This window comes from Monocercomonoides exilis, assembly GCF_001643675.1.
Source record: "Monocercomonoides exilis strain PA203 chromosome Unknown scaffold12-1864167, whole genome shotgun sequence".
NCBI lineage: Eukaryota > Preaxostyla > Oxymonadida > Polymastigidae > Monocercomonoides > Monocercomonoides exilis.
In genome coordinates this window covers 1,700,517-1,727,764 of record NW_027150557.1, presented here as the reverse complement: position 1 = coordinate 1,727,764, position 27,248 = coordinate 1,700,517, and the positions used below count along the sequence as shown (strand labels likewise).

The 27,248-nt window shown below is 36.5% G+C and overlaps 4 protein-coding genes across 4 annotated transcripts; 2 read left to right on the top strand and 2 right to left on the bottom strand.

The window, feature by feature from the left end:
* Positions 1–2,141: 2,141 nt before the first annotated feature.
* Positions 2,142–4,349, top strand: MONOS_2979 (uncharacterized protein; the record flags this gene model as incomplete). The annotated part of the gene is made up of 3 exons (XM_067872942.1): positions 2,142–2,697; positions 2,948–3,108; positions 3,489–4,349. 3 exons carry the CDS (start codon positions 2,142–2,144, stop codon positions 4,347–4,349), a joined length of 1,578 nt encoding a protein of 525 aa, XP_067731401.1.
* A 46-nt stretch (positions 4,350–4,395) lies between these two features.
* MONOS_2980 (uncharacterized protein) lies at positions 4,396–5,999 on the bottom strand (the record flags this gene model as incomplete). The annotated part of the gene is made up of 4 exons (XM_067872944.1): positions 4,396–4,595; positions 4,775–4,960; positions 5,134–5,333; positions 5,848–5,999. 4 exons carry the CDS (start codon positions 5,997–5,999, stop codon positions 4,396–4,398), a joined length of 738 nt encoding a protein of 245 aa, XP_067731400.1.
* A 4,296-nt stretch (positions 6,000–10,295) lies between these two features.
* On the bottom strand, positions 10,296–13,981 carry MONOS_2981 (uncharacterized protein; the record flags this gene model as incomplete). The annotated part of the gene is made up of 2 exons (XM_067872945.1): positions 10,296–13,430; positions 13,520–13,981. The coding sequence occupies 2 exons, from the start codon at positions 13,979–13,981 to the stop codon at positions 10,296–10,298; spliced, it is 3,597 nt and encodes a 1,198-aa protein (XP_067731399.1).
* Positions 13,982–16,739: 2,758 nt separating this feature from the next.
* On the top strand, positions 16,740–27,002 carry MONOS_2982 (uncharacterized protein; the record flags this gene model as incomplete). The annotated part of the gene is made up of 4 exons (XM_067872946.1): positions 16,740–16,950; positions 16,996–17,148; positions 17,395–24,670; positions 24,836–27,002. The coding sequence occupies 4 exons, from the start codon at positions 16,740–16,742 to the stop codon at positions 27,000–27,002; spliced, it is 9,807 nt and encodes a 3,268-aa protein (XP_067731398.1).
* Positions 27,003–27,248: the final 246 nt, after the last annotated feature.

Here is a 27,248-nt window from a genome sequence, read left to right as displayed (position 1 = left end):
TTTAAATCTAATTTTTTCAATCAAAAATTTCGGTTTTTAGAAATAACTTTGAGTATTTATAAATTAACACTGAAAAGTTATAACTCCTTTCAAAGAAGACATTTTTATGAGTAAAATCTCATATATCAAGAAAACTAACAATTATTATGCTTTTTTTCTGTCAAATGAATAATTCCTCTTTGAAGAGATACACCAAAAATTATTCAAAATCGAAAAACTTTCAACCAAAGTCGAAAAACTTTCAAACGAAATCGAAAATTATTATTCAAAGTTGGAAAACTTTCATTCAAAGTCGAAAGTTTTCATTCGAAGTCGAAAAAGTTTCATTCAAAGTCGAAAATTATTATTCAAAGTGGAAAAAGTTGCAAACGAAATCGAAAAACTTTCAATCGAAATCGAAAAACTTTCAAACAAAGTCGAAGGTTCGAAAAACTTCAAATTTTCAAAAAGATGACAAAAATAAATACACGTCAAAAAACATTGTTTTTGTTGAAATATCAATCACATTTGTAATTAAAATGATTTTTTATCTTTTTTCAGGTGTTTTTCTTTGCTTTCTTTTGACCAATTACGAATTTAAAATTATGAGAGAAATTCTGACATATTTTTATCTCATTTCAGTTGAAAGCACTCTTCTTCACAGAAATTTTACTTTAGAAAATTTTTATTTTTTTTCCTATTTAATGTAGAATAAAGAACACATTATTGACTCTCTTATTTAATGTTTTTTCATCACAAACGACTCATTTCTTATTGAAGGAAACAAATGTTCTAAGATGTGTTTTGAGTTTATTTTTGAATTAATTTTGGTTCGAAATCTTCAAAATTTGCAGAAATCAACAACACAAACATTGCTGATAATATTTCCAAAAACAAAAGAATATTTTCATCTTTTGTGGAACACTTTTCATTTAACGTTTATTTTTTTTGTGAAATTTTCGACTTTGTTTGAAAGTTTCTCGACTTTGATTGAAAGTTTTTCGACTTTGAATTATTTTTGGTGTATCTGTTTTTGAAAACAATTATCATGCATTTTCTCTTTTGAACAAAAATTTTCTTTCAAAAAACTGACAATCTTTCAAAATTCAACACCCCGAAAAAAGATATGATTTCTAAAATAATCACCCATATTTATTTTTACAAACCAAACAACAAAGAAACATATTTATTTTAATTCCCTTTTGAACACATGGGGAAAGGGTGAAGGGTGGGCGGGGAGAAATGCAACTTTCAACTCTTTCAATGAAAAATTAACACTTTTAATTGATATTTTGTTATCGAAAAATTTGAATAAAACTGGTTCAATTTGTGAAATTCATGTGAAAAAACACAGCACTTTGCAGTATATTTCTTTGATTCCTGTTTACAAATTGTTTGATCTAATTTTTTTTGAAATTTGAGAAAGTTGAATAAAGTTATGAGAGTTTGATTTATTAATGCTTTGTGCAAAAAAAAGCTTGAAAGTTTATATTTTCCCCCACATTGGCAAATTTTTTTTTAAATAATCGGACAAATTTTGATTTGGGTCGTTATTTTTGAAAAGTCGCTTCAGATCAAAAATTTGTCCCATGAAAGTTAATTCAAAAACACTCCGTTTCCATAATTCTTATGAAAAAATGATTATTTTACAACAATGCTAGCAAGTTCATTTCAAACCTCCTTATGAATAGAAATTTTCCGAATTGAAAAATTGTGTATCATATTTTTTGATCAAAATTAAAATTTCAGTATTTCAATGTGAAAAGGTTTTATTAGCATGAATAGTTATGAAATTGTGGAGCTATGAAATGGGCAAAGTGTGTTTCGATTCTTTATATGAAAAACTCTATTTTCAATGTTATTTCAAAATTTCATTTGAATGGTATCTTTCATTTGCATTATAAGCCTGAACTTAACACAAATGCGAAGATAGAACACACATATTCGATGCATCTGAAATTATGATAAATTTAGTGGTTTTCATTTTATTTTAACAAATAAGTTTAATTTTCAATTTATCATTCAATCATGTTTTTTTTTAATAAAAAAGTGCGCAGTTGACAGTCAACGTTTGTTTTTTCAATGGCAGAATAGACTAAGATCTGAAATCGAGAGCAATATCAGGATATTGAAACACAAGTTCAGAGAACTTAAAATCTATTATGTTATACGCAGGAAAAGGAAATGAAGTGAATGTGAAAGATGGAAATTTTTATGGCTGCTTTTGTTCAGCAATAGATGACCTGTGGGGAGGAATTCTTCATCGATTATTGACTGAAAACCCAGATTTCCTGATATCATCTTCATTCGGAGCAAACACATCCAAGTGGGGAAGAGAGATCTTTGTTATTTCTCCGAATTTGGAAGAAACTGCAAACTCACAAAATATCACATGTGTGATAACCTCTTTGGATTCTTTTGACAAGGTGAGAGGATATGACAACGGAAATTCGAGCGTCGCTATTCCTCTGTGCATCTATCTCCTTCTCGCCCCAGAAGAAATCTTTGTGAGCAATGTTGATGCATTCAATCATTCTCATTGTGGAATTGTCCAATTTCCTTGTTTGGCCTTGAAGCACGCCCTCACATGGTTGATAGGAATAAAGAAAGTTGTTGTGAATGGAATGATTTCGATGAGCAATGAATTGTCATTTGATGAACAGAAACATGAAATCAGAGGAAATGATGATCAAAGTGGTTGGACAGTCTCTGATTCAAGTTTAGCATTCAATTCAGCGATCATTTCAACAAATATTGAAACGGAATCATCAAAACTTATTTTCTCTCTTTAATCTTCTTTTCCTCTTCGCTCCATTTTCATTCTCTCTTCATCATCATCTCTTCTTCTTCCTCATCCCACTACTCTTCTTCTTCTATTCCAAACACAAAAATTGCACATTGATCAGATGGCGAAACTCCAACACACTTGTCTCCTAAGCCATTGTTATCTCATGCATTCACGCCACAGCACCGTCCCACATTCAGCCTACAGTATCGAAACCACAATTTCGGATACACTCTTCGACTTTAACTACCACAAAATCATCAACAAATCCACTTCTGCTTTTTGCAGATACTTCTTCTCCAGAAACTCAAGCAGCACTTCTTTCTCCGCATCCTGCGACATATGTACCCTGTCTCTCCTCTCTGCCTCCAGCATCCTCCCTTCTGCTTTCACCCCACCATGAGCCCTCATTCTCTGCTGCAACACATATTAGACTGCCGAATCATCAAATGCACTGGATATAGAACAAACACTTTTCTCAGCAAGAAGAATAACGTACAAAATTCCGTAAGAGTGCCATCATTCCCCAGTGCAATGCTTTATGTCCTTTTCGCGCTGCCACTTTTCAGCGCGCTCGATCCTGTAGCTTGCATCGGCACCTCTGCCGACCTCTGCGAAGCTGTCGTGCTCATCATCACATCACACACATAAATCCACACCTCATGCATCTTCTTCTTCTTCTTCCTTATCGTCTTCTCCATCTTCTTCTTCTTCATCGTCTTAGTCTTCTTCACTTCCACCTTTGTCTTCCTCCACTTCTTCTTCCTTGTCATCTCTAACTTCTCCAACATCTCTCGCTTCCTCCTCTTTCTCTGCTCTTCTTTCCTTCTCTCAGCCCATCCAGCAGATGTCTGCATCCACCTCGCCTGGCCCTGTACTCACCCGACAACCTCAGCCTTCATCTCAGTCTCGGTCTCGATCTCAATCTCAATCATTGTCTTCCTCTTTAAACACGAACTCTCTCCACACCCGTATATCCTCAGCCACATCGCAGCAGTCACTCACACAGGCAAGCTCTCCCTCGCACCCTTCTCATTTGGCTCATCCAGGAAGCCTCCAACAATCTGCAGCTGTTGCGGCCCCAACTACCTCATCAAACTTGCCAGCTGCAGTCACTTCGTCTGTAATCATCTCCACCACTTCCTCCTCATCTCTTTCATCTGCTCTTATTGCGTCTCTTTATTCTTCCGCAACTGATGCGCCGCCGCTTCTCCTCGGCACATACTCTCCATCTTCACACACCTCGCCGCAGAAGCGCTTCTTCCATTCGCCTCCTCGTCAGTTCAAATCCGCCACTTTTCTTGAAGATGCACATCCACCAATGCCTTCGTCACACTCTTCCCATTCGTCGCATCAGGAGATGAGGAGGTCGATGGAGCTACGCAAATACCGAAAAGCCAATGAAACAAGCACATCGACGGGCAACTCGTCAGAATACACGCATTTGACATACTGTTCAAAGCAAGTGCTTCCAGAGATGCATGCGCTGAGGCTGATGAAAAGAGAGAAGACGAGGAATGTGACAGATGAGATATTTGAGAGGAAAAGAAGAATGAGAAGAAGGAACAGACACTCAAAGAAATAGAAATTGACGACGACGAAGAAGAAGAGGAGGAGGAAGAGGAAGAAGGTTATGAAGGAGATGGTGATAGTGTAGTAATCAATGGAGAAGATGGGGATGATAAAGAAGGGGAAGGAGAAGTTGAGGAAGAAGAATAAGAAGAAGAGGAAGAAGAGGAAGAAGAGGAAAAAGAAGAAGAAGAAACAAAATTGTAATGAAGATTCTCTGCTGCCATCTTCAATGCCATGGGAGCATCCATAGGAACAACCGCTGAGAAAGCGTGGTCGGTTAGAAATGGTGTTCGAAGCATTGCAGCCGCGTTAACCCATCGTCTGTACAGCATTTGAATGTCTTCTCAAATAAACACCTCTTCTGTACCGAGCCTCTTGTCTGATATGTTGAATGAATAAGCTTCCCCGCCTTCTGCACCTCCGCCTCAATTCACTCACCTAGCCATATCAGCTGCGTATCCGCATGAGACGCCCCATCAGACACATCCTCAAACGCATGCACTGATTGCATCGCTGAACAATTGCTCAAAATCTCCTTCACATTACCTGCTTCTTCTCCTTCTCTGCTCTGCCGTGAAGCTTCAATTCTTTTCTCCGTTGTGAACTTCACCTTCGCTGAATCATCTGATCTCCATCACAACAGTCGTTGTCACTCTACAGCACAGAAGCCGTTGCTTCATAAAAGCGTGCTCATTCGCAAGGCGGATCAGCTCATCCTGGCTGATAAAGATACCACACACAAACTCTTTCTCCTCTGCTTTGTGCTCGAACTATTCAACAAGTTCGAAAAAAATAACCGCCAAATCTTCCACAATCGCCTGCTTCACCACTGCTTCTCTCTCTGTCCCATGCTGCATGAAAATCTCGCACGGCTCCAAAGTCAGATTCCTCTTTGGCTTTGTTCCTCAGCTGTATCTTCGCCATTTCATTGATATCTTCTAACAGCTTATGGTCAGTGGCATGTACAGCTCTCCCAGCACATCCAGAGTCTGCCCGTCTGCAATGCACACACGCATCATTTACTGATTGCCTTTTTGTATCAAGGCACTTCTCGTAATCCCTCAACCAAATAGAACAACCACGGAACTCCGCTCTTCTGTCTTCGCTCAAATTTTCCTCCATTTTCCTCTTCTTCCTCTTCTTCTTCTTATCACTCCTCACAAATCAAACGGCTTTCCCCCACTAACTTCATGGGATTTATCTTTTTCCTAAATTATTATCAAATGATCAACTGATATTTCCATCTGCTCCTCACACTTCATTCACTTCCATCTGAAATTATTCCCAAAGACCCATCTGCTGCTTCTTCTTCTGCTCTTAATATCTCCTGTTGGATGCCATCGGCTGACGAAATACTGCATACTTAAGATTTCACTAATTGCTGCTTGTCAACCTCTGCTTTGGTCTCCTCCTTCACAAACCTCAGCCGACTCAGCCCAAGCGCCTTTACAACCAGCAGCGCCATCGCTTCTTACTGCTTCCTCTGTTTCTCTTTGATTCTTTCCACAAACTCTATTTGAAATATCGGATATCCGCCTTTCTCCTCATTCCCTTCACATTCATCTGCCTCTTCTCGCTCCTCCAGCACCGCCAGCGCAATCGCTGCTGGCGACATTACCTCATCCTTCATCATCATTTCTGATTCTTCCAGCGCCTTCTCCATAATCTCCTCGACTTCACACACTGCAGCCCCTCACACCGTCACTTTCTCATCCAACTTCACCACATCACACCTCGACTGTTGCGATCGCCATATTTACAGCGAAGGGTCAAACAGATCGCAGATCGACATGAACGTATTCATACAACCGACACAAAATTCTGCTTTCCCTCTGGCTTCGTTCCCACCGACGCTGCAAGCGACGGAAGCGGGGCGACCAGCGGAACCGAAAGCATCGCTGAAAGCTCCACATCGTATGCACACACAACACCCCCATGCAGTACCGCCCGCCGAGCCACAACAAATCATTCGAAGCGTCTGTTGCTCCCTCAGTAACGACTATTGTGATTTTCATACACTTAAGCCACCTCTCAATATCATCCATCACTCCTGCCTACGTGTATGACGCCGCCGACGCATCCGAAGGGTAAATTACAAGCTTCGATAATGATGGCTGATCATCTCCTGCTGCCTTCTTCTCTTCGCTTCTCCGCCTCCTGAATGGCGAAGTTGATCGGCGTGCTGCTCCTGTTGAAGAAGACGAAGAAGACGAAGAAGACGAAGGCGCTTAGCGAAGAGACGACTGCTGTACTACCCAGGCCACAAGATACTTTTTCAGATACCCCACCACGTCTCCCGGCAGCTCAACCGGAGACACAAACACAACATCCACATTCGGATCAGGAAGATCAATCAGCCACGTAAATCTTCATTTTTCGTGCAATAAAAATATTTGAAGCAGGATATCTTTCAAAAATGTATTTATATAAAATGGAAGAGAGAAGAAAAAGGCACATTCTGAGAAGAAAGAACCAGTTGAAACAAACTGTTTGAATCTAAATTTGAGGAAAATTTGTTTTTTTGAGTTTTGAAAAGATTGTGATATATTTTGAGAAATAATACTTCATTCCATATTTTTCGAGAATTGCATTAATAATTGCTTTATGCCAACTCCTTTTTAAATATCTTCCGATTGTTACGAGTGTATTTTTGATAAACTTTTCCTAACTGATAATTTTTTAATGAAAAATTTTCGAATTAAAGCAAATCAATTTTATTTGGTTTGCAACAAAAGAAAATAATAAAAACTTAGAGAACATCCATGAATTCATAACGAATATTCGAAATAATGAAATGAAAATGAGGAAATAAAAACATTTGTATCATCTGATTCAAATAACTGGAAAGCACTCGCTCACATAAGTGTATAACAAAATAAAGTTTAAAATTTTTATTATTTCAACCAAATTGTATCCTGTTTTTCTTAATAAAGCGAAATAAATAACCATAAATATCATTAATCAAATTTATATGGGAACGGAATGATCAATATTTTTTGATCATTTTTGATCTTATTTTCAGATCAGTTAAACGTTTGCGACTTTTCAAAAAGAATGACCCATTTTGAAATGTTCAAGTCAATATAACAAATCCTTTTCACATTTTTGTTATAAAAAATGATACATTTCAATTTTTCCGATAATTATCTTTTTCGAAAAAATACATTGAATGAACAAAAGAAAAAACAAAAAATGATAACAAGCTGACGGTAACATTTTCGTTCGATATGACATTAATTGATTGACTGAATAATTGCATTTTCAATCCATTTTTGTTCAGATAAATACGCTTGCAATAAAGAGATTATAGGATAATTGACACAAAAGATTGTTCAAATATAGAAATATTTTCTGCATATGGGTGATTATTTTTGATATCACAATTTTCTATTCAAAATTTCGGTTCGCAAAAAAAGAACATTAGAATCGAACAAAAGAATACTCAAATATGAAAAAGTTTATTAAAGATATCTTCATCGGTATTTCAGCAGAAGCATTTGTTTTTGAAGCAGTTGTTTCAATTTTAAACATGAAAATGAATATTTTCTTTCCAACGATTCAAAACCATTGAAAAAAAAACACTACGAAAAATGTGATGATTTCAAAAATTGTCACTTATATTTTGGTGAAAGAACTTCGATATTTATTTGTATATTGAAATACCCACAAATCAGATGGTTTCAATTCCGTCTGGTCAATTCAAAAAAAGAAAAAGTGTTGTTTGTAATTCCTTTCATTTCTTTTTGATCAGGATAAATATTCTAATTACTCATGGAAAATACAAACTTTCAAGCTTTTTTTGTTCAAGTCATAAAAACTTTGGTTCACTTATCTCTTTGAAAGTATTTTTCAGATTTAAAAACAAAGACGTTTCTCACATCAATAAACAAGTTTTAACACAATTTAAACATTATATTTTGTGACTTTATTTATTTTCGGATATATATATATAACAATTTCACTGTATTTTTTGATCACAAAAAGTACATATGGGACAAAATATTTGACTTCAGGCATTTTCATTGAATAATTATGCACTTAAAATGAACTTTTTGTGATCAAAACATTTGAAATAAATGGGTTTATTTATTGAAATACGTTTGATGTCACAAAACATAATGTTATTATATCAATGATGTTTGTTTACAGGTGTGATAATCTTGTTTATTTAGAAATCTGGTTGAGTTTAAAAATGTTATAAGTGAAACAATTTTTCAATGCTTTGTGCATAAAAAGCTTGAAAGTCCATATTTTCCCCCATATAAGATGCAATATTTTTCAACAAAAAAGCTTGAAGTTTCATATTTTCTCCCACGTATTCATGGGATTTTTAATCATTGAAAAAACAAAAAAAATCATGGAAAAAGTGTCTGATTCAAACGATTAACTTGCTCTGTCAGGAAAACCTTCAAACTAATTTTCAGAATATTTCTCAATTCGGAAAAATCTGAAAAATGGATATTAAAGAAAATCATCAAAAACAAGCCAAAATACAGAAAGGACAGAATCAAAATGGATTTTCGGCGTCGTTATGGAAGGACGATGTGGGTTTGCAAAAAATGCTGCAATAGGCTATTAGCACACATGAAAACATCATTTTATCGAAGCAGGATACCAATAAATGTGATTTTGTTAATAATTCTATTTATTTGGAATGGTACTAGTGAAAAATTTTGCTCGGAAATGGTGGGAATTTATGGGAACTCTGTGGAATATTGGTCATCTGTTGTTAGGTGTTGCGCGATGGACATTACAAATCAGAAAGAAACTATTCTTGAATGTGAAAACATTGTTGCAAAAATAGATGAATATGTTTTGAGGAAGAAGAAAGAAACAAATGTGGGTCTTTTGACCAGTGGAGCGAAAAAAATGTGAAATGGATGAAACAAAAAAATTTTTTGTCATGATTGTTCCAGACCGTTCAGTTTCGAAGTTGATTCCTATCATTCATAAGCACAATCTTCCGCATTCAACAATAATGTTAGATGAATGGTAGGCATGCTCATCTCTTTCTCGTCCTGGACACAACCATCAAACAATGTTCCATAAAAGAAAATTTTATGACGAAGAAACACATGCATGTACAAATGCAATCGAAGGATTATGGAGCCATAGGCGAAGATTTTTTCGTCCCCATGGCATTCGAGAAAAATATGTTGCTGATCAACTTGCTTTTTGGATGATTAATGAGAGATAGATTGTTTGATTCAAAGAATTTGTATCGAAAATTGTTTTTCACAAATAAAAACAAACAGAAGAAGCAGAAGAAGATGAAGAAACAAAAGAAAATTGGGCAGAAATAACTGATTTAGATAATTTTCTTATTTCAAATGACAGTGAAACAAGTGGAAACGACAAAATTGACACATGCGATCGTTTATTTGTTTCTGAGCATTCAGAAAACTCAAAAAGATAAACTTTTTTATTTTTTTAATTTTTTATCACTGATTTTTTTCATTTTTTGTTAAAATTTTGACCCATTTTCAAAATTTTATAAAAAATTAAATAATATTTTAACGAACTTCTGCATGTTTTTAATTACTTAAAACATCACAAATGATGATTATAAACAATAAACAAACGAAATATGCAAGAATTAGAAATAGTTGTTAAATGTGCATATGCCATATTTCTCTATAACTCAATATTTCAGTAATATCACACAAAGAGGAGTCATAAATATAAATAGCTCTCAAAACGCAAAACATTTCAACAGTTGTAAAGCTAGTAATTTTTTTTTTAAAAAAAATGAAAGAAGGAAGAAACTATAAAACCAAAATAACTATTACAATAAAAAATAAAATAAAATAAAATTAAATAAAATAAAAAAAAATAAAATAAAATAAAATGAAATGAAATGAAAAAAAAAAAAAAATATCAAAACGCATAGAGGATTTAAGCAAAACGAATTCATACAAACACAAAGGTGATGTTTTTATCAACATTAGTTTTGAAGCTTTCAAGTACCAGTCGGATTAAGACACGTCTTTTGAGATGGAGAATAAGTGTGAGATCTTTTAATATGAAAATCTACTGTTCGTAATCTGGATACAGAAGCTGATGGCCGTGACTTATCTTTCAGTTGCATGGATGCAGCCGCTGGAGGTTCATTCGTTAAAGTTGAACGAGAGCGACTAACAGAAGTTGAAGAGGACGAAGGAGAAAATGAAAAGGAAGAAGACGAGATTGAAGCAAGAGAGGTTGTTGTTGATGATGATGAAAGAGAAGAATCTAAAGATGAAGCCAGAGAAGAAGATGATGGCGCACTTGCTGGGGCATTTGACGAAATTAAATTACTTTTCCATATTGACGGTTTTGCACGAAGCAATTGCTTGTCAATTAAAGAAGCAGATCTACCGCGTGGAGCAGGCTGGACGAATGATGTTTGTTGCGGTTGAGAAAAAGGTGAAATGCTATTTAAATGACCAGACTGTGTCTGCGCAATTTCTTTGTCATGCATCTCAATCAGGGGCGGAGGAGGAACAGGAAGCATAACCTTTGCCTGCTTGCTGTCTGGGCAATCAGTCGGATTTTGCTTTTGCATCTTCAATCTCTTCTTTGTAGCTTTTTGTTCAATCCTTTCCTTTTGCTTCATTTCCTCCTCTTTTGAAAAGGCAACAACTTTGTCAATTAAAGTTCTCAGCTTAATCAACTGGGATTGTGAGTGTGCATTGATACCGTCTTCTGTCACACCCATCACGCGCTCTGGCTGAGTGTTCAGTCTGGTCAGAATCAATTCAAATGTGAGTTGTGTACTTGTGGACGACAGTGATTGATGCCTCGATGAAGGCAAAGAAGCATTAGCAGAAGAAGAAATTTGTGTGGAAGGAAGAGAAGAAATCAAAGATGATGGCAACACTTTGGGAAAAGAGGAGTGTGCGAGTGCGGTTGAATCACGAGATGGCGAAGAGGAACGAGATGTTTGAGTTGACGAAGCACAAACCGATGAAAAGGCATCAATAGCAGAATTTGCCGAAGAAAGAGATGGAAAGTTGTGTGTTTGGGTTTGATTTGTTGAAGTGGAATTTGATGTGAATGAGCTTTCAGATGAGAAAGAAGCAGAATTTGATGATGTGTCAGTCGAAGACGACGGGAGCAGATCTGACGAAGCAGACTGCGAAGTTAAAAAAGATGAAGTGTGGCTGAATGATGTGTGTGCTGGTGGTGGATAAGCACTCTGCAAAGTTTCGTACGGTTCATCGCACAACGACGAACGACGAGAAGAGAAAGCCGACTGCGCAGACGAAGGAAGCAGCGAGACACTGATCTGATCGAACACTGGGACACTCAACTCTGAAAGAGAGATGAAATCAAATTCGTCGTTGCATATGGACGAGCATTCACTTTCATTTGCGTTTCCTTTCTTCCCTTCTCCTTCGCCCATCGTGTTGGCTGACAGGTATTTGTCGAGCGCTGACACTTCGTTGATCTCATCTGCTCTGTCGTAATTTCTCTTCGCTTTTGAGCTGTTTCCGTCCAACGAGGCTAAAACAAAGCTTTCATCGCCTTCTTCGTCTTCAAAGCCAATTTGAAATGCGCTCATGTCAACATCATCTTCTTCTGAGTCATCTGTCATCTTCAAAATCTTTTCAGCTTCTTCTCTTTGCTTCTTTTCTTCTTCAGCTATTAGTTCAGCATCCAAGTCGCACAACTCAAATTCTTCTGTCTCTTTCAGCGCTTCTTCCAGCAGAAGCAGTTGCTCTTTGTTTTTCATCTCGATTTCTTCTTTTTTCTTCTGCAGCTTTTCTCTCATTTGCTCCTGTTTTATTTTCTTCTTCTCCTCTTTCCTTTCGTCTCGCTCGCTCAACCTTCTCAGCACCCCTTCTTTTTCGCTGGCAAATTCCACTTTGTTCCAGTCAATGTATGTGTGGCAATGTGGCCTCAAAGCTTTCTCCCACAAAGTCGCTTTCTGCGGCGGATGAAGAGGGATTGTTGTGGAGCAGAAGTCGGTTGTGACAAGAGGCAGAAACATCGAACTCTCAGCAGATGAAGGATATGACAGGACATACCGGCTGCATCGAAGAGGCGAAGGCTCAAAAGGCTCAGAAGAAGAAGAAGAAGAAGAAGAAGAAGAAGAAGAAGAAGAAGAAGAAGAAGAAGAAGAAGAAGAAGAAGAAGAAGTCAAAGAAGGCTGTTGAGTTGTTGCATTTTCATTTTCTTCGGAGTATTTAACTGTTTCTAATTCTCTTTGGGAAAATCCTTTTGTTAAAGAAAGACGAGGTCTGAGAACAGAAGGATGTGGAGTTGATGAAGGCTGAGGAAAAGAAGATGAATTATTAGAGAGATGATCTGAACTTATTGCTTTGTTGTTATTCGAAGTGAAGTTGTCTGTTGTTGCTACAGCTGTCGTTGATGCGGCTGAAGGATTGGCGTTCATTTCTTTCAAAAGTCTTTTCCGGATTGGATTTATGACTGACTCAAAGTGAAAGTGCCACTCTTTCAGAGATTCTCTGGATCTGAATGAAAACATGAATGAACGTTCGCGAGTAAGTATCAGCAAAAGATAAGGATATGGAACGGTCGAATGAGCAGAACTTGACTGGCGATGATCCCGTTTTGCTCCACAATCATTGTTTTGATCGTCTGCTGCAACTGAATCATCTTTCATTTCGCTTCCTTCCTTTGCTTGAACGTGGGTTGTGGATAGATCTCTTTCACAATAACTTGTCGCGCCTTCACAGAAAGCAGATTCAGCAGTCGTAGCACATTTTATGTCTTTTTTGCTGGCTATGTCGGTTGAAGCATCTGATTTTCCATTTGCTCCGACGTTGTCGTCCAACCCAAAAAACACTGCTTCCATCTGATCGAGTGGAATAAGCCATTTGAACTCAAACGAGGCGCCAGGAATCAGCGAAGAATACAAAACAGAAGGCTTCGTTTCATTTCTTGCAGAAGCAGCAGAAGATCCTTGGGACTCTTCAGACGATGCTCCCGTCACTGAATTTGCAAAGCCGAACAATGTGCTGGCAAGCGGAGGGCGAGTGATGAGGAACAGATCGTTGAACAAAAACAGAAAGCGGTGAGAAGTTGAATCTCTGTTTATCTTCACTGCAAATGATTCGAATTCTAATGTTCTGTTGGGAACAGCTAAAAGCTTAGCAGGAGCCCAAGATTAACCAGGAAAAGAATTAAAAATAAAGTAACAAAATAAAAATCATTAAGTTCTTTTAAGTTTGGACAAACTCCAGGAAATCCGCTTAGCCTTTGCTGAATGTGTAGCACTCGCTCAATATTCTGCTTGTGGTGAATGCTCCAGTTGTTCACATATTCTGTTTCATTCAACACTCTCAGTGCTTTCTTAATGAAGATCTTGTCTGGATGTTCAAAAGGTGTATTTAAATATGATTCTTTGTCTTGTTTCTCCAAGATGTTACTTTTAAGCAAAGCAGAAGGCGAGAAGCGAGATTCTAAAAGAGTAGACTTTTCGTCACTTTTCGCTCTGCCATAAGGATTAAGCACATTTTCCCACGAGGAATACTTCAGTAGCTGTTGGAATAACAGAATGTATCGCGGAATACGCTGAATGGGTCTAATCAGAAGAGATTCAAGGGAATGAGATTCTCCAAAGCTAGACGAAATAATGAAAGGAATATCAAAACTGTCAGCTTCTCCGGATAAACGTTCCATCGCTCGAACAGAAGTCATCGTGATAGGTTTAATAAATCCATTTTTATGATATTCTTTTTTCGTTAATTCTTTTGATCTAAATTTATCCAGTTTTTTTATTAAATTTTCAATAAACAAATCCATTTTCTGACTTGCATCATCATGAAATTTCCTGAATGTTTTGGAGTGTAGCATCAACCTTCGTATGATGGTCGAAGCTTTTCCAAAGCTTTCGTGGTAGGGAATGTAGTAAAGCAAAAACGATGCCTAAATAAGTATTGTGCGAATTAATTTTCAAAAAATCGATTTACATGCAAATTACGTTTCCAAAACCTGATTACAAAATAATTTAGCTAATGAACTAGTTGGGCTCCAATGCTCAAATAGGCCTTCAATTGCAGCGAGCAGTCGCGAATTCAACGAAATAAGTTGGTTTATATTTGAAAATATCATTGCGATTTCTTTATTGCTAATCGGGAAATTTTGATTTTTGCATCGTTGAAGCATTGGATGAAGAAAAAACTAAAAATTTTATTTCAATAACAGTTTTAGAAATAAATATTTGATATAACTAATAATATAAAATCGAAAAATAGTACCTTCACAGACAACATTAGAGAAGCAACATAATCTTGCTCTGTTGAAAGGATCTCAAGGGCAACATTGGTTCTTTGCTCATTTATTCTTTTAATTCGTCTCACTCTATTTCTCGCAATATAACCTCGAACAACCGATTGAATTTTTATAGCAGATGCATTTACTGCAGCATCCATAATAATATGCTCCTTATTACGAATTAATAACAAATATTTATTTGTTGTTTTTCAGAATTTTTATTACATTTTCGAAAATTTATTCTCTTTTTTTAATTTTTATTTTTTTTTATAACAGTCGAATGTGGAATGCATTATTTCCAAAATTTTAATTTGTTGGAAAAAGGCATTTTTTTTTCAAAATGGGACAATAACAGGAAAAAATTGATAAAATGGACATAACATCAAATTTTGAAAACTTTAGCAACACATTATGACAGGACAACGATCAGTGATTATGAAAAATATGCTCACTTGTTGAAGAATAATCCTAGGATTGCAACTGAACGAATCTAATTTATTGCATTTAACACATACCAATCAGGGGTACAAATGCAAATAAGCAAGAATATTTTGATAAGGATTATATATATATTCGATATGCTTTTATTTCCTGAATGAATTGTAATTACTTTAATGCCAAATCAATAATATAAAATAAAAAAATAAAGTCAGTTGTGCAGAAAGGTGCACTTTCAAGTAGACAAACAACGATTTTTAATAAACTGAAATACTTGTCACTTGCTTTATTCGAAGAAATATTGAATTTCGTTATGTTAAATGAAATTTACCCAAATAGAAGAGAATCACACTTTTGTTGAAAAATGCGGGAATAAGCCGAAAACAAGAACTGAACCACAGTGTATGTGCTTTATCATAATTACATGATCTTTGTTTATGAAGACATTGAATATTCCAATGTGATGCTTTTTTCCACCTATTTAAGAATTTAGATCTTCACATATCTTTCTTTTGATTGATTGACAGCAATATTTTGATTTGATGGTATGACATTTCAGATTAAAAAATTTCCCTATCCAATTTATTAATTTTTTAAGTTTGGCTTCAAAAGTTACAGCTGATTTTTTTTATCAAAATCAGATAGAAATTTGTCTCAAACAATTATGATTTATTCATGAACAATTCCATTAATAAATCTCTAGAAGATATCACATCAAGCATTTATAATTATATAATTTAAAGATCAGACAATTATTTGGGATTTCATTTCAAAAGATGAAAACAACATCAGCATTATTTCGGAGACTCATTTTGCATTATTCATTGTTATTAGGAGTATTATTGCAAGTCGAATCACAACCAGAGAAATTTTCATCAACACGGAAAGCTTCTGAAATAAATTGCACTTCAAAAGTTTATCGGAATTATCAAAGATTTGAAAATGCAAACAAAAATGAACAAGCTTTGATTGAAAAAAGAAGTATTTGAATTCTCATATCATTCTTTTAACTTTAATAAACCATTAATGTTTATGATTCCTTTTTTTGTGACATTTTTTCCCTTTTCAACGAAATTTGTTTCTGTCATTATTTATGATTTTTAAATTTTTTTAATGGATAATACCTTTTTCCTCAGGCGCAGTTCATATACAATGTCGTATATCAAATTCGACAGCTTCGTGGAGAAAATGCAAACTGTTGATAAAGAAGAATTCAATGCATTTAATGGACGAGTGCTCAAATCTGAACATTGAGGATTGCATATTTGAAATTCTAAACGATTCGCAGAATTCACCGTTTTCTTTAAGTTCTGGCAGTTTATTTCTTTTGAATGTCTCGACAAATGTAATGAATAAATGCTCAAAGATTCGTCCATTTGTGGATTCTCCTATTGGTTGCGCGAATTTTAGAGCAAAAGGACGAATCACTATTGCATTTTCTTCACTATGTTCATTTCAAACAATCTCAAAGGATCCACTTCTTTGTTCAAATTCGTTGTCAAGAGCTTTATTATTTAATTGTTTCTTTAGAAACATCTCTGGATTATGCCGCAAAGAAAACGAAAAGGGGGAACAGCAAAAGTGTTATAATTTTATTTCTAGTTGCACTTTCAACACCGTAGAGGATGAAATGTATGGAAGAATAATATCATCAATTAACGAAGGAAACTCAATTTGTGCTTTTAATACCACATTCCTGAATGACTTCCGCTCAGGACAAATAGGCGAGTCAAATAATAAAACTATGAAGCAACAAATTCTTCAAGAAAATGAAAACTACATCTTCAAAGAATGCAAATGGCATTCATGTACTGCTTTAACTGGAAATGAGCGCAAAACTGCAAGTTCAAGCGGAGCTGCAATTTTTATCAATGGACAACCTTCAGCATCAGTAAATATTGAATCTTGCATTTTCGCGAAGTGTGAAACAATTACTGACGGCGGAGCGATTCTGAGTTTGTTCGTTAAAAGATTTGTTATTACAAATTCTTCATTCATAGGCTGCAAATCTCAATCATTCGAAGCTGGAGGAATATGTGTGTATTACACAAGTGAATGCCTTTCAATGAGTTGCATCAAATTTGAGAATTGCTCTTGTCAAACTTATGGAGGAGGTGTGATGATGCAGCAAGATGCCTCTATTAGTAATTCATGTATGTTCATGGATCATGAACTTGAAAAATCATTTCAATATAATAATTGCTCATTTGTTCAATGTGAATCAAATATTGATAATGGAGGAGGAATTGAAATATACGCTTATTCTTCTATTTTTTTGAATTTCAGAAGTTGTGTATTCTTGAAATGCAGTACTAATAATAATGGAGGAGGAATTTCTGGATCTTTATCGAGAATCACAGAGCCGAATCCAAAATTGTTTTATTTTTGTGCATTCAAAGGGAATAGCGGAAATGGCAAGGATGTCTATCTTGAAAATTGTGATGCTTGCTCAACAGATTCACCATTTGTAGAGTCTTTTACACTTACGGAAGGAGGGAACCACTTATATCTTTCAAATCATGGATGGAACAAGCAAAATTGGCTTCCTTATGGGATTTTACGAAGGTATGTGCTTGAAGAAAATGGCACAGACTCTATGATGTGTGGATTAACAATAAAAGAGGGATGTCAAACTCTTCAGCGTGCTCTTTCTTCTGATTTTGGAGATTTCGGAAAACAAGAAATAATTATAATTGGAAATTACAGTCTCTTTGAAGCAAAAGGCGTTAACGTGAACTCATTAAATGCAACTATCACAGGAGTAAAAGAAGAAGGCATGCAAACGCAACTGACAAAAGCAGGAATAGTTGAAGGCTGCTCGATGTTCACTGTAACTTCATGCACATTAGAGGTAACTGATGTGGAGATTGTTCATTGTAGTAATGGTTCTGGGAGGACTTTTGTAACTGGGGATGATAAAGGAGTGATAATGTTGAAAAGAGTTCACATTGGTTTTTTGGCGGAATCTGTACAAACAGCGATTGAAGAATCACCTTTCTGTGCAGCATTTGGACAGATACTATTTTTTGAATGTTGCATTGCCGGATTACAGCTGAATAGAGTTGCACTTTTTGAAGGAGCAACAAACGTGCTGCTTGAAGATACAGAAATATCAAACATCATCCGCAAGGAAGGAAATGGAGCAATATTTGATCCGACGATAGGAGAAGGGGAGTTATGGGAATTGAATAATATAAGTTTGAAAAATTGTCAGTGTGAGAACGGTAATGGAGGAGCCGTTTATGTGCGTGTGGAGAAAAGCGGAATGATGCGAATGGGAAACGTTCAAAATGTCAAGATGAGAGAGTGCAAGGTTTCAATAGAAGAGGAAGCAAAAAGAAAAGGTGGAGGGATATTTATTGATGTTAGTGATGATCAGAGCGGATTTGAATTGAAAAATGTGTTTTTTGAAGGATGTGAAGCATGGACAGGAAAAAAAATATTTTTGAGAAGCGCAAATTTGAAGCGAATTGTAAATGAGGCAAACATTGGATGGATAATGAATGATGAAGAAGAAAGAAAACTGGACGAACTTAATGGCTTTGAAGGAGATACAACTGGAGAAGAATATGTCATCCCACTGGTTGTGTATCTGTGGAATAATATAAGTGAAACAGTTCATATTAATGGCATAGGAGGCTTCGATTTCAGTGGATGCGGATATGAAGAGGCACCATGTGCTTCAATTGATTGGGCAATAGGAATATGGTGCAATCCATCACCTTCAAACGAATGGAAATTTTTAATGGAAACTGAAGTTGCTATTAAAAATGCCATTTGTTTCAGAGTTTCTTCAACAGAAACTGCTTATAGAATCATCGGAAAACAAGAATTAACTTCAATTTCTGTTGAAAATGCAATTGGAGTCGATCAGCAAACATCAATTATATATTCGAATATTGTGTTAGCTTTCGAAAATACTTTTTTTCAACTTCCAAATGTGATGAAGGAAGGAATTAACCAATTATTCTGGAGTAGTTCGAATTTAGAGCTGACAAATTGCATGTTCGAATTGATAGAAGGGACAACGATAGGATATTCATTAATTGAAATTGAAGGAGGTTCACTTGAGGGAAAGTGCGTAATATTTGGTTCTGAACTCTTTGAAACTGTTGTTGAAACGGGATATAATCTGATATCAGTTTCCGGAAGAATGAAATTAGAGGAGTGGAACTTTTTCGGCTGTGTGCAGAAGGACGGAAATGGTTCGTGCATTGACTTGAAAAGAGTGAGTCAGATAGATGGAGCAAGCATGAAGAACTGCTCATTTTGTGATTGCGAATCCCGAGGAGTGAATAGAGTTGGTGGAGCGATCGCGACAAGTGTTGAAGGAGACGGATGGCTGACTTTAGAAAATTGCACGTTTTTGGAGTGCAAAGTTGGACAAGGAGTGGAATATAATAAAGGTCTTGGTGGAGGATTCTATGTTGAATGCGATGGAGGGAGATCAGGAATTAGTCTTGCAGACTTACAGTTTCAAGATTGCAAGGCTTGGAAAGGAAAGAATATATTTGTGTGCGGAGAGTCTCTCTCTCGGATAGTTATAAGAGAACATTTTGCATTTGATTTTAAACTTGATGTGAGTGATATTCCAGACCTTGAAGAAATGAATGGATATGAGAATGAAGATCAAAGTTGTGCTTTGCCACTAGTGGTATTTCTTCGAGAATTCGTACCTCCTTATTACGTGGGGAATGACGGAAATGATGTGAAAGGATGCGGATTTAAAGACTTTTCATGCCAGACAATTAAGCATGTAATATCTTTATGTGATGGAATAGGCCTTTCCCAAATTCGATTGCTTCCACAATTTTGCATCCGGAATCGACTTGTATTTTGGGAAAATGCCATTCAGATGGACGTCGAAGAGAAAAACACAACAATACTGTTTGGATATGAAGGAGAATTGAATGGAAATGGAATCATTGAAATGCAAAGCAAAGTAACTATCAAAGGAATTCGGATTAGTGTCGATTCGATTGTGAACGAAGAGATATCCTGCTTGCTTCACTGCAGTGGGTCAAAAGCACATTTAAATGAGTGTAGCCTGGAGTGCGTAAATGGAGTAATGAAGATATCATTTATATGGATTACAAACGGGGAGATGATAATAGAGAATTTGCAAATTGAATCACTGAAATTATCATGTGGAGAAGGGTTAATATATTCAAAGGGAAACAGAGCAACATGTGTGATGGAACAATGTACTTTGAGGTTGTTAGAAGGAAACATTTCTTTTGGAATGCTTTTATCAGCATCTGGATCAACTTTTGAGTTGAGGAATGTGGAGATTGAAAATGTTAAAGTTGTTGATTGCGGGATGATATGTTCAAACGAAAATTCATCATTGAGTATGCATAATGTAACAATCGAAAACGAGAATCGCTTTAAAGGAAGTGGTGGAACTGTTGTTGGGATTGTTGGAGAAGGAAAAACGTTTGAAATGGAGAATAATACTTTGCGAAGTTGCAAGTGTATGGAGAGTGGACAGATGCGTGGAGGAGGAATTTTTGTTGAAATGAAGAAAGGAGGAATTTTCCATTGGGACAAAGGAACCGTACACGACTGTTTTGTCGATGAAGCGTCAGGCCTTGGAGGAGGAATGTTTCTTAAATTAAGCGATGTTTCATTGGAGTATTGGATTAGAAATGCAGAATATGCAGAGAATAAGGCTCATATTGGAAAGGATGTATATCTCGTTTGCCTATCTCCAAGCTTCATGGTGAATGAAGAATGTTGGAAAGGGTCAGTGAATGAAGAAGATGAGCTGAATTCGAAGTGGGTTTATGATGACTCTGTAAGTCCGGTAATCAGCAATTCTTTGATTTTGTTTATTTATCCTCCGTCAACAGCTGTTGTATATGTGATGAGTGGAATAAAATCAGAGAATGATTGTGGGTATGCCCATCTGCCTTGTTCAAGTTTGATTGAAGGATATTCAAAAATGAAGAACAATCAGACAACAATTCATCTCAATAACTCCAACAACCTTGATGGAGAGATCGATCGAAACGGAATTGGGCTGACAGTTCGCGGACATACAGAGGAAAATAAGTCAAAACTTGAAATTGGGATTCAAGGGCATTTCCGTATTGCAAGAGGAATAAGCACAACAGAACTTGTGCTAAGTAGACTAATAATTGATTTACCACATAAATCTGAAAAACATGAGCTCATTTATTCATGTGTTGGACGTGTTAGCGTGGAGCAGTGTGAAGTTTGTGCTGGAGAGGTTAATTCCAATACAGATTTGTTACTCTGTCGATTTGAAGGATCCGAAGGAGTGTTTGCAAGTGTTGCACTGAATGGCATCAACTTCAATGGAGATTCGGGAATAGCGAGTGTTACTGGCGGCAAATTGACCTTGAGAAATGTTACAGTTGGAGAAATAGAAATGGAGGGAAGAGGACTAATAATTGGAAGAGATGGATTTGAAGTTGTGTTGAGAAATTGTTCATGTAATGGATGTTTGACGAAAAAAGGGCAAGTGCTGAATCTTGAGAATGCAAAGATAGTGGATATAAAAGAAAGATGCACATTCAGGGGATGCAAAAACGAAGAAGGAAACGGAGGAGCATTGTCATGCAGCATTTCTTCAGATGAGCAGGTTGAAGTGGAAGAAACAGAAATGGAAGAATGTTACGTCAATGAAGATACAGGGAAAGGAGGAGGGATGTATTTATATATGTTCGATGATTCGAAAAATTATGTTTCAATGGAAAATCCAACATTCAGAGAAAATAAGGCGTTTTCTGGAAAAGATATGTTTATTGAATGCAGAAATTTGAATGATACTGTTAACAAAAATCGATTTGTAATAAAAATTTTTGATGAAAATGGATTTCTAATTACAGATATGAAAGGAAAAGATAGAACAAACTTTAAAAACGATGATGTGGAACTCACATTATTTTTGATAAAAGGACAATTTGAGTCTGTTCTTGTGTCAGAATCGGGCTTGGACGTGTATGGCTGTGGAAAAAGAGAGCATCCGTGCGAAACATTTAGAAAGGGATATGAGAATATTGATGAATCAGTGAGCGAAAAGGAGATGATAATTTCAGGAAAGATTTCAGTCACTAATGAGTTTTGTGTTAATCAGTTTGTGATAGTATCATTTAATGAGGAAGAAGCAGGAATTATCGAAGTGAATGAAGGAATTGAAGGTGAGGATCAAGATTGCATTTTTCAAAATGACAACGTGTTGCAATTGGAGAATATTGTGATTAACTTTCCATCAAAATTAAATGATCCTCATAAAATAGTTTTTAAATCAACAGGAAATGAATTAAAAATGAAGAAATGCAAGTTTCACAGTTTGACAAATGAAATCAAAGAGTTTTCCGTCGTTGAAAATTTGGGTGGAGTATTGCATTTAGTGGAGTGCGAAATACGCACAGGAATGTATTTGAGTGCTCCTTTAAAAGGAAAATCTTCAACTGTTCTTGAAACATGCACTTTTGAACATGTTTTGAGTCAGCAGAACAAGCAAGGAGGAATTATGGAAGCATTTATAAAAGAAGAAGAAATAATTTTTGTGAACGATACCACGATGGAAGAATGCGAATGCAATGAAAATGAAGGGAGAGGTGGGGGTCTATTCTTGAGCTGTGTTGAAGCTAGATCCGAGAAACCGTTTATATTTGAAGGAGTGAGATTTAGGAACAATAAAGCATGGAAAGGGAAAAACATTTTTGTTCTTTGCAGTAACTTAAATAAAACTGTGAACGCGGAGACGTTTGTGTTTGGAGATGAAGGATTTGAAGATGATGAATCATTATATTGTGGAACAGATGCTTTTCATACTGATACCGATCTGCTTCGATTTTTAGTTACTTATAGTTCATCAATAGTTCATATATCATCTCGAGGTTTCGATGTTAAGCGATGTGGGAGCAAGAAAGATCCATGCCAAACATTTATAGAGGGAATGAAGCATTTCAATGCCGAAGAGATAAACAAAAAGATGACAATTGAAGGTTGTATTCCATTTCGAAATGGCTTTGATCTTTCAGGATTTTGCATCTCATCTGGGCAGAAAGATGAAGAAGATGAAGGATATGGAGAAATAACATTCTTGAAAGAAACGGAACAAGAAGATGATCCAGAGATGATCAACAAGGGAGAATTATCACTGACATGGTTAAAATTATGGGGCTCGGAATCATTGGGAAGTAAGCAGAGAGGGCTTATTGCGAACGAAAATGGAAAGACACATTTGGAAAGATGCAGGATCGGATGGACAGGATTAACAGAAGCAACGATGGATTGCAGCATTGCCTGGATTGTCAAAGGTGAACTTAGTGTTGAGTGTACTGTAATTGAGAAGATAAATGTGAGAAACAATTTATTTTATATTGCAGATGGATGCAAAGTTCACGTTAAAGAAGTGGAGATCGAATCTGTGAAAATCGTAAGTGGAAGTATTTTTCGAATCGTACCGTTTAAATATCAAAATAATGGAGAGAAGACAGAAATGGAGATTAATGGAAGTCAGTTCTTAAACGTTGTAAGAGAGTCGAATGGAGCATGCACATTTTCTCCTTCTTCTTGCAACCATATTGAATTATCAATTGAGGCCACAACCTTCATGCTGTGCCAATCAGCAGAATCTGAGATTGGAGGAATGGGATATTTTGAATTGTGTGAAGAAGGGTTTCTTCAAATGAAAGGTGGATTTGTGAATCAGTGCGAGTGTAGTCGAACGAAAGGAAAAGGCGGAGGAATATATTTGAGGAGTTTTGAGACAGGAAAATTGGATTTTGTTTTTGATAGATGTAAATTTACGGAGAACAGTGGTTGGAAGGGAAGAGATATATTTGTTGAATGTGAAGATATCGAGAGGCAGATCAACGAATTGCAGTTCCAGATGGACTTGAATGAAGAGAAATATAACAGAATTAATGCGATTTTTGGGATAGATAACACAAAATACATAGACGAACCTGTTGATTTGATTGGGTTTATAACCTATTTCCAAGAGAACATGATTATTGTCTCAAGTTCTGAAGGAAAAGGAGGAAGCGATGAAAGACAGTGCGGGATAATCAATTTCCCATGCCGAAGCGTTGAATATGGCCTTGGACATTTATATGGGGATATATTTTTAATGTTGATTGTGGACGAAGCAAGTATCATAGAAAAGGAGATTAGGCTAGAAGAGATGATATTACGTGGGAGAACACAAACAAAGGCAAGAATAGATATTGATGAAAGCATGAGCTCAGAACTTGAATGGGTTATTGATGTTGTGGGAAATGTTGTTGTTGAAGGAATATCTTTTTTTGTATCTGTGACGGAAAACAAATCTCATCAATTTGTTTTTGGAGTTCAAAATGGCTCGTTGAAGATTGTATTTTGTTCGTTTGGTAACAATATCATAACCAGCTGTTTTGGAAACGAAAAAAGTCTTGAATATAGGATTCCTGGAATCTTGAAAGCTATGAAAAGTATAATCGCAATCGAGAAAGGGGATCTAAAGGAAATGGAAGTGGATAAATTAATTGATTGCGAAGAATGTGAGTTAGACATTTCTCAGCTGAAAATTTCATCTGTCAAAATAAATGGGAAAGGATTTAAACTGATTGACACAAGAACTTATATTAATGAATTAATATGTGTGAATCTATATTCGACAATGTCGTTGTTTTCAACGAATTGCCCATCTGAATCTACGTTTGTGATGAAATCTTCATTAATGAAAATAATAAGTTTTGATAGCAATTCAAAATGCAAATTATATTTAAAGAATGAAAATTTTTCAGAAAATTTCTTTTCAGGAAGTGTTATAGAAAGTTCCTCAAATTCACTTTTTATTAAAATGGAAAACTGCACTTTTAGCAGAGATACGAGTGGAAAAGAGAAAGGGATCATTTTAAGTTTGGTAAATTGTGAAGAAGGTTGCTTTGATAATTGCATATTTGCTGGAGGAATTTTAAATGAAATCGGAAAAGATTTGAATAATAACTGTGAAAAGGAGCTGTGTAAGTGGAATGGATCTCTTGTGGATTTGAAAAACAGCAAAATTGAGATGAAAGACACTATAATCTGCAACTCCTCAAAAGGAGGAATGAGTGTGAGTGGAGGATATGTGATGATTGAGGCAGGTAATTTCAGCAACAACAGCCCTTCGATTGAGAATTACCCATCTGTGCGAAGAAACATTATTTGCTCGGATTCTGCTTCGCTGACCATTTCCAGCTTGAAAGGAGGAGATGGCTTTGAGAAAAACACATCACTTTGGTTTTTGAATGAAGGATGCCTCTTTGAAGGGATTGCATCAGAAAGAGCATCATCATTCTTCATTCCATCATTGGAGCGTGTTGAAACAAAAGAAGCAGGAGCTGAAGTGAAGCTTATGTTCAAAGGGAAGCTGCTGCTCCCTTGCAACTTATTGTTCATGGTTGTGAAGCAGATAGGTGATGAAAAGCAGATCGAAAAATATGGGTTTGATGGAAATGGATATGTGTCTGAGACAGAAGCAGAAGGGAGTGTGCCTTCGAAGACAATGGCTGAGGCTGGAGACGAAGCAGAAGTGAGAGTGTGCGTTCTGTTTGGGAGCTCCAATGAACAATCATTCACTGACTCTTTCATCCTGAAGAACAGAACAGAGCCTGAGAAGAATGGTGATGGAAATGTTGTTCAAGGAGGGAAAGGATCAAACTCATTTTGGGTTATTATTGTGGTTGCATGTGCAGTTTTCATTGTGTTGCTGGCAGTGATTGTTGTTTTGGTTGTTCGGTGGAGAAAGGTGAAGGAAAGAAATGAGGAATTGCAAGAGATTGTGAACGATAATATCAGAAAAGATCCGAAGGCGTTTGAGATGGTGACGATGGAGATGTCGCCTGAGGAGCAATGGAGAAGAGCAGAGAAGGAGGCAGAAAAGAAGAATGAAGAGAGGATAAAAAAGAGGGTGTATGAGAAAAGCTTGGGACATTCGGAGTCATCAGAACATCTTCTTTCTGAGAGTGGATCAACAGAATACATATTGGGAAGAGATTCAGACAAGATTCCTGAATGGGCATTGGAAAAGGTTGAAGAAGAAGAGATTAGAAAGAGAACACCTTCTCCTTCTATTTCATCCACTTCAACAACAGACACTTCAGACACAGAATCCACGTTTGTTCGATCGGAGAGTTTGTGCCCAACTACCTCGTCGATGTCGAATCTGGTGGATGCAATGGCCTGCTCATGCCCTTACGAGAAGCTGATTGTTGACTTGAGGGATTCGCTGTTCATGCTTTTGCATGGAAAGAACGAGAAGAAGGAGATGGCAATTGGGAGTTTGAAAGAAAGAGAGCAGACAGCTGCCCAGGTCTTGTTTTGGGTTGCTAATCTCGCTCTCCATTCATTTGACGAAATGGAAAATCCACTTCAATCACTTGCCAATCTCAGTCCTCACATTGTGCTATTCTCTGAGCACATGGTTATCTGTATTGTGATGCACTCTGACTTCTCATCTGATGGTGATTCAGATTCATCATCTATCTCTTCATCAACTGTTGTAACATCTGCAAGTGGAGATGATGATGATGATGATGAAGACTCTCTCCCCTCATCAGCATTTGAGGATGAGGACGACTTCAAGAAAGAGTGTCTGAGGTGGAAGGCACCTGAATTGTTGATCAACAAGAAGATGGGAGCGACAAAGGAGTCAGTGTCGTTCTCGATCGGGATGATGCTGTGGGAGTGTCTGACACTCAAGATCCCGTTTTGGGAGTTTGAAGCGGAAGTTGCAGGGCAGAAAATTGTGAATGGAGAGAGGCCAAAAGTTGAATGCATTCGAGAGTTGCCTATTGGTGCGATTTCGGAGAGGTGCATGTTGGAAGAGAGTGGAAGCCGTCCAACACTTGTTGAGTTGAAGCGAGAGTTCATCCAGCGATTTCCATCGGGCACAGCGATGGTTACTATTTCAGATGCGATTGACATCACTGGTGAAACAGAAGATGAGAATGAGGAAAGTGGAACGATGACAGAAGAAAGCTCGTTTGTCTCGAGGGTGAGATGAGCATGTTCAGTCTGAAAGAAAATAATTTTCAAAAAATACAAAAGTGTCTGATATTGCTTCTTCAAAAGGTGAAGATTAGAAGATGTGGGATAAGAGAGGGTTCATCGAAGAGAGTTGAGAAATGAGAATCAGAAGCCACAGTTTGACTGGATGAGGGAAGTGATTGAATGAAAAGAGAAAAATGAAAACAATGAAATGCAATGAAAAAGAAAAAATCAGCAATCATACGGATGGTATTGCTGTATT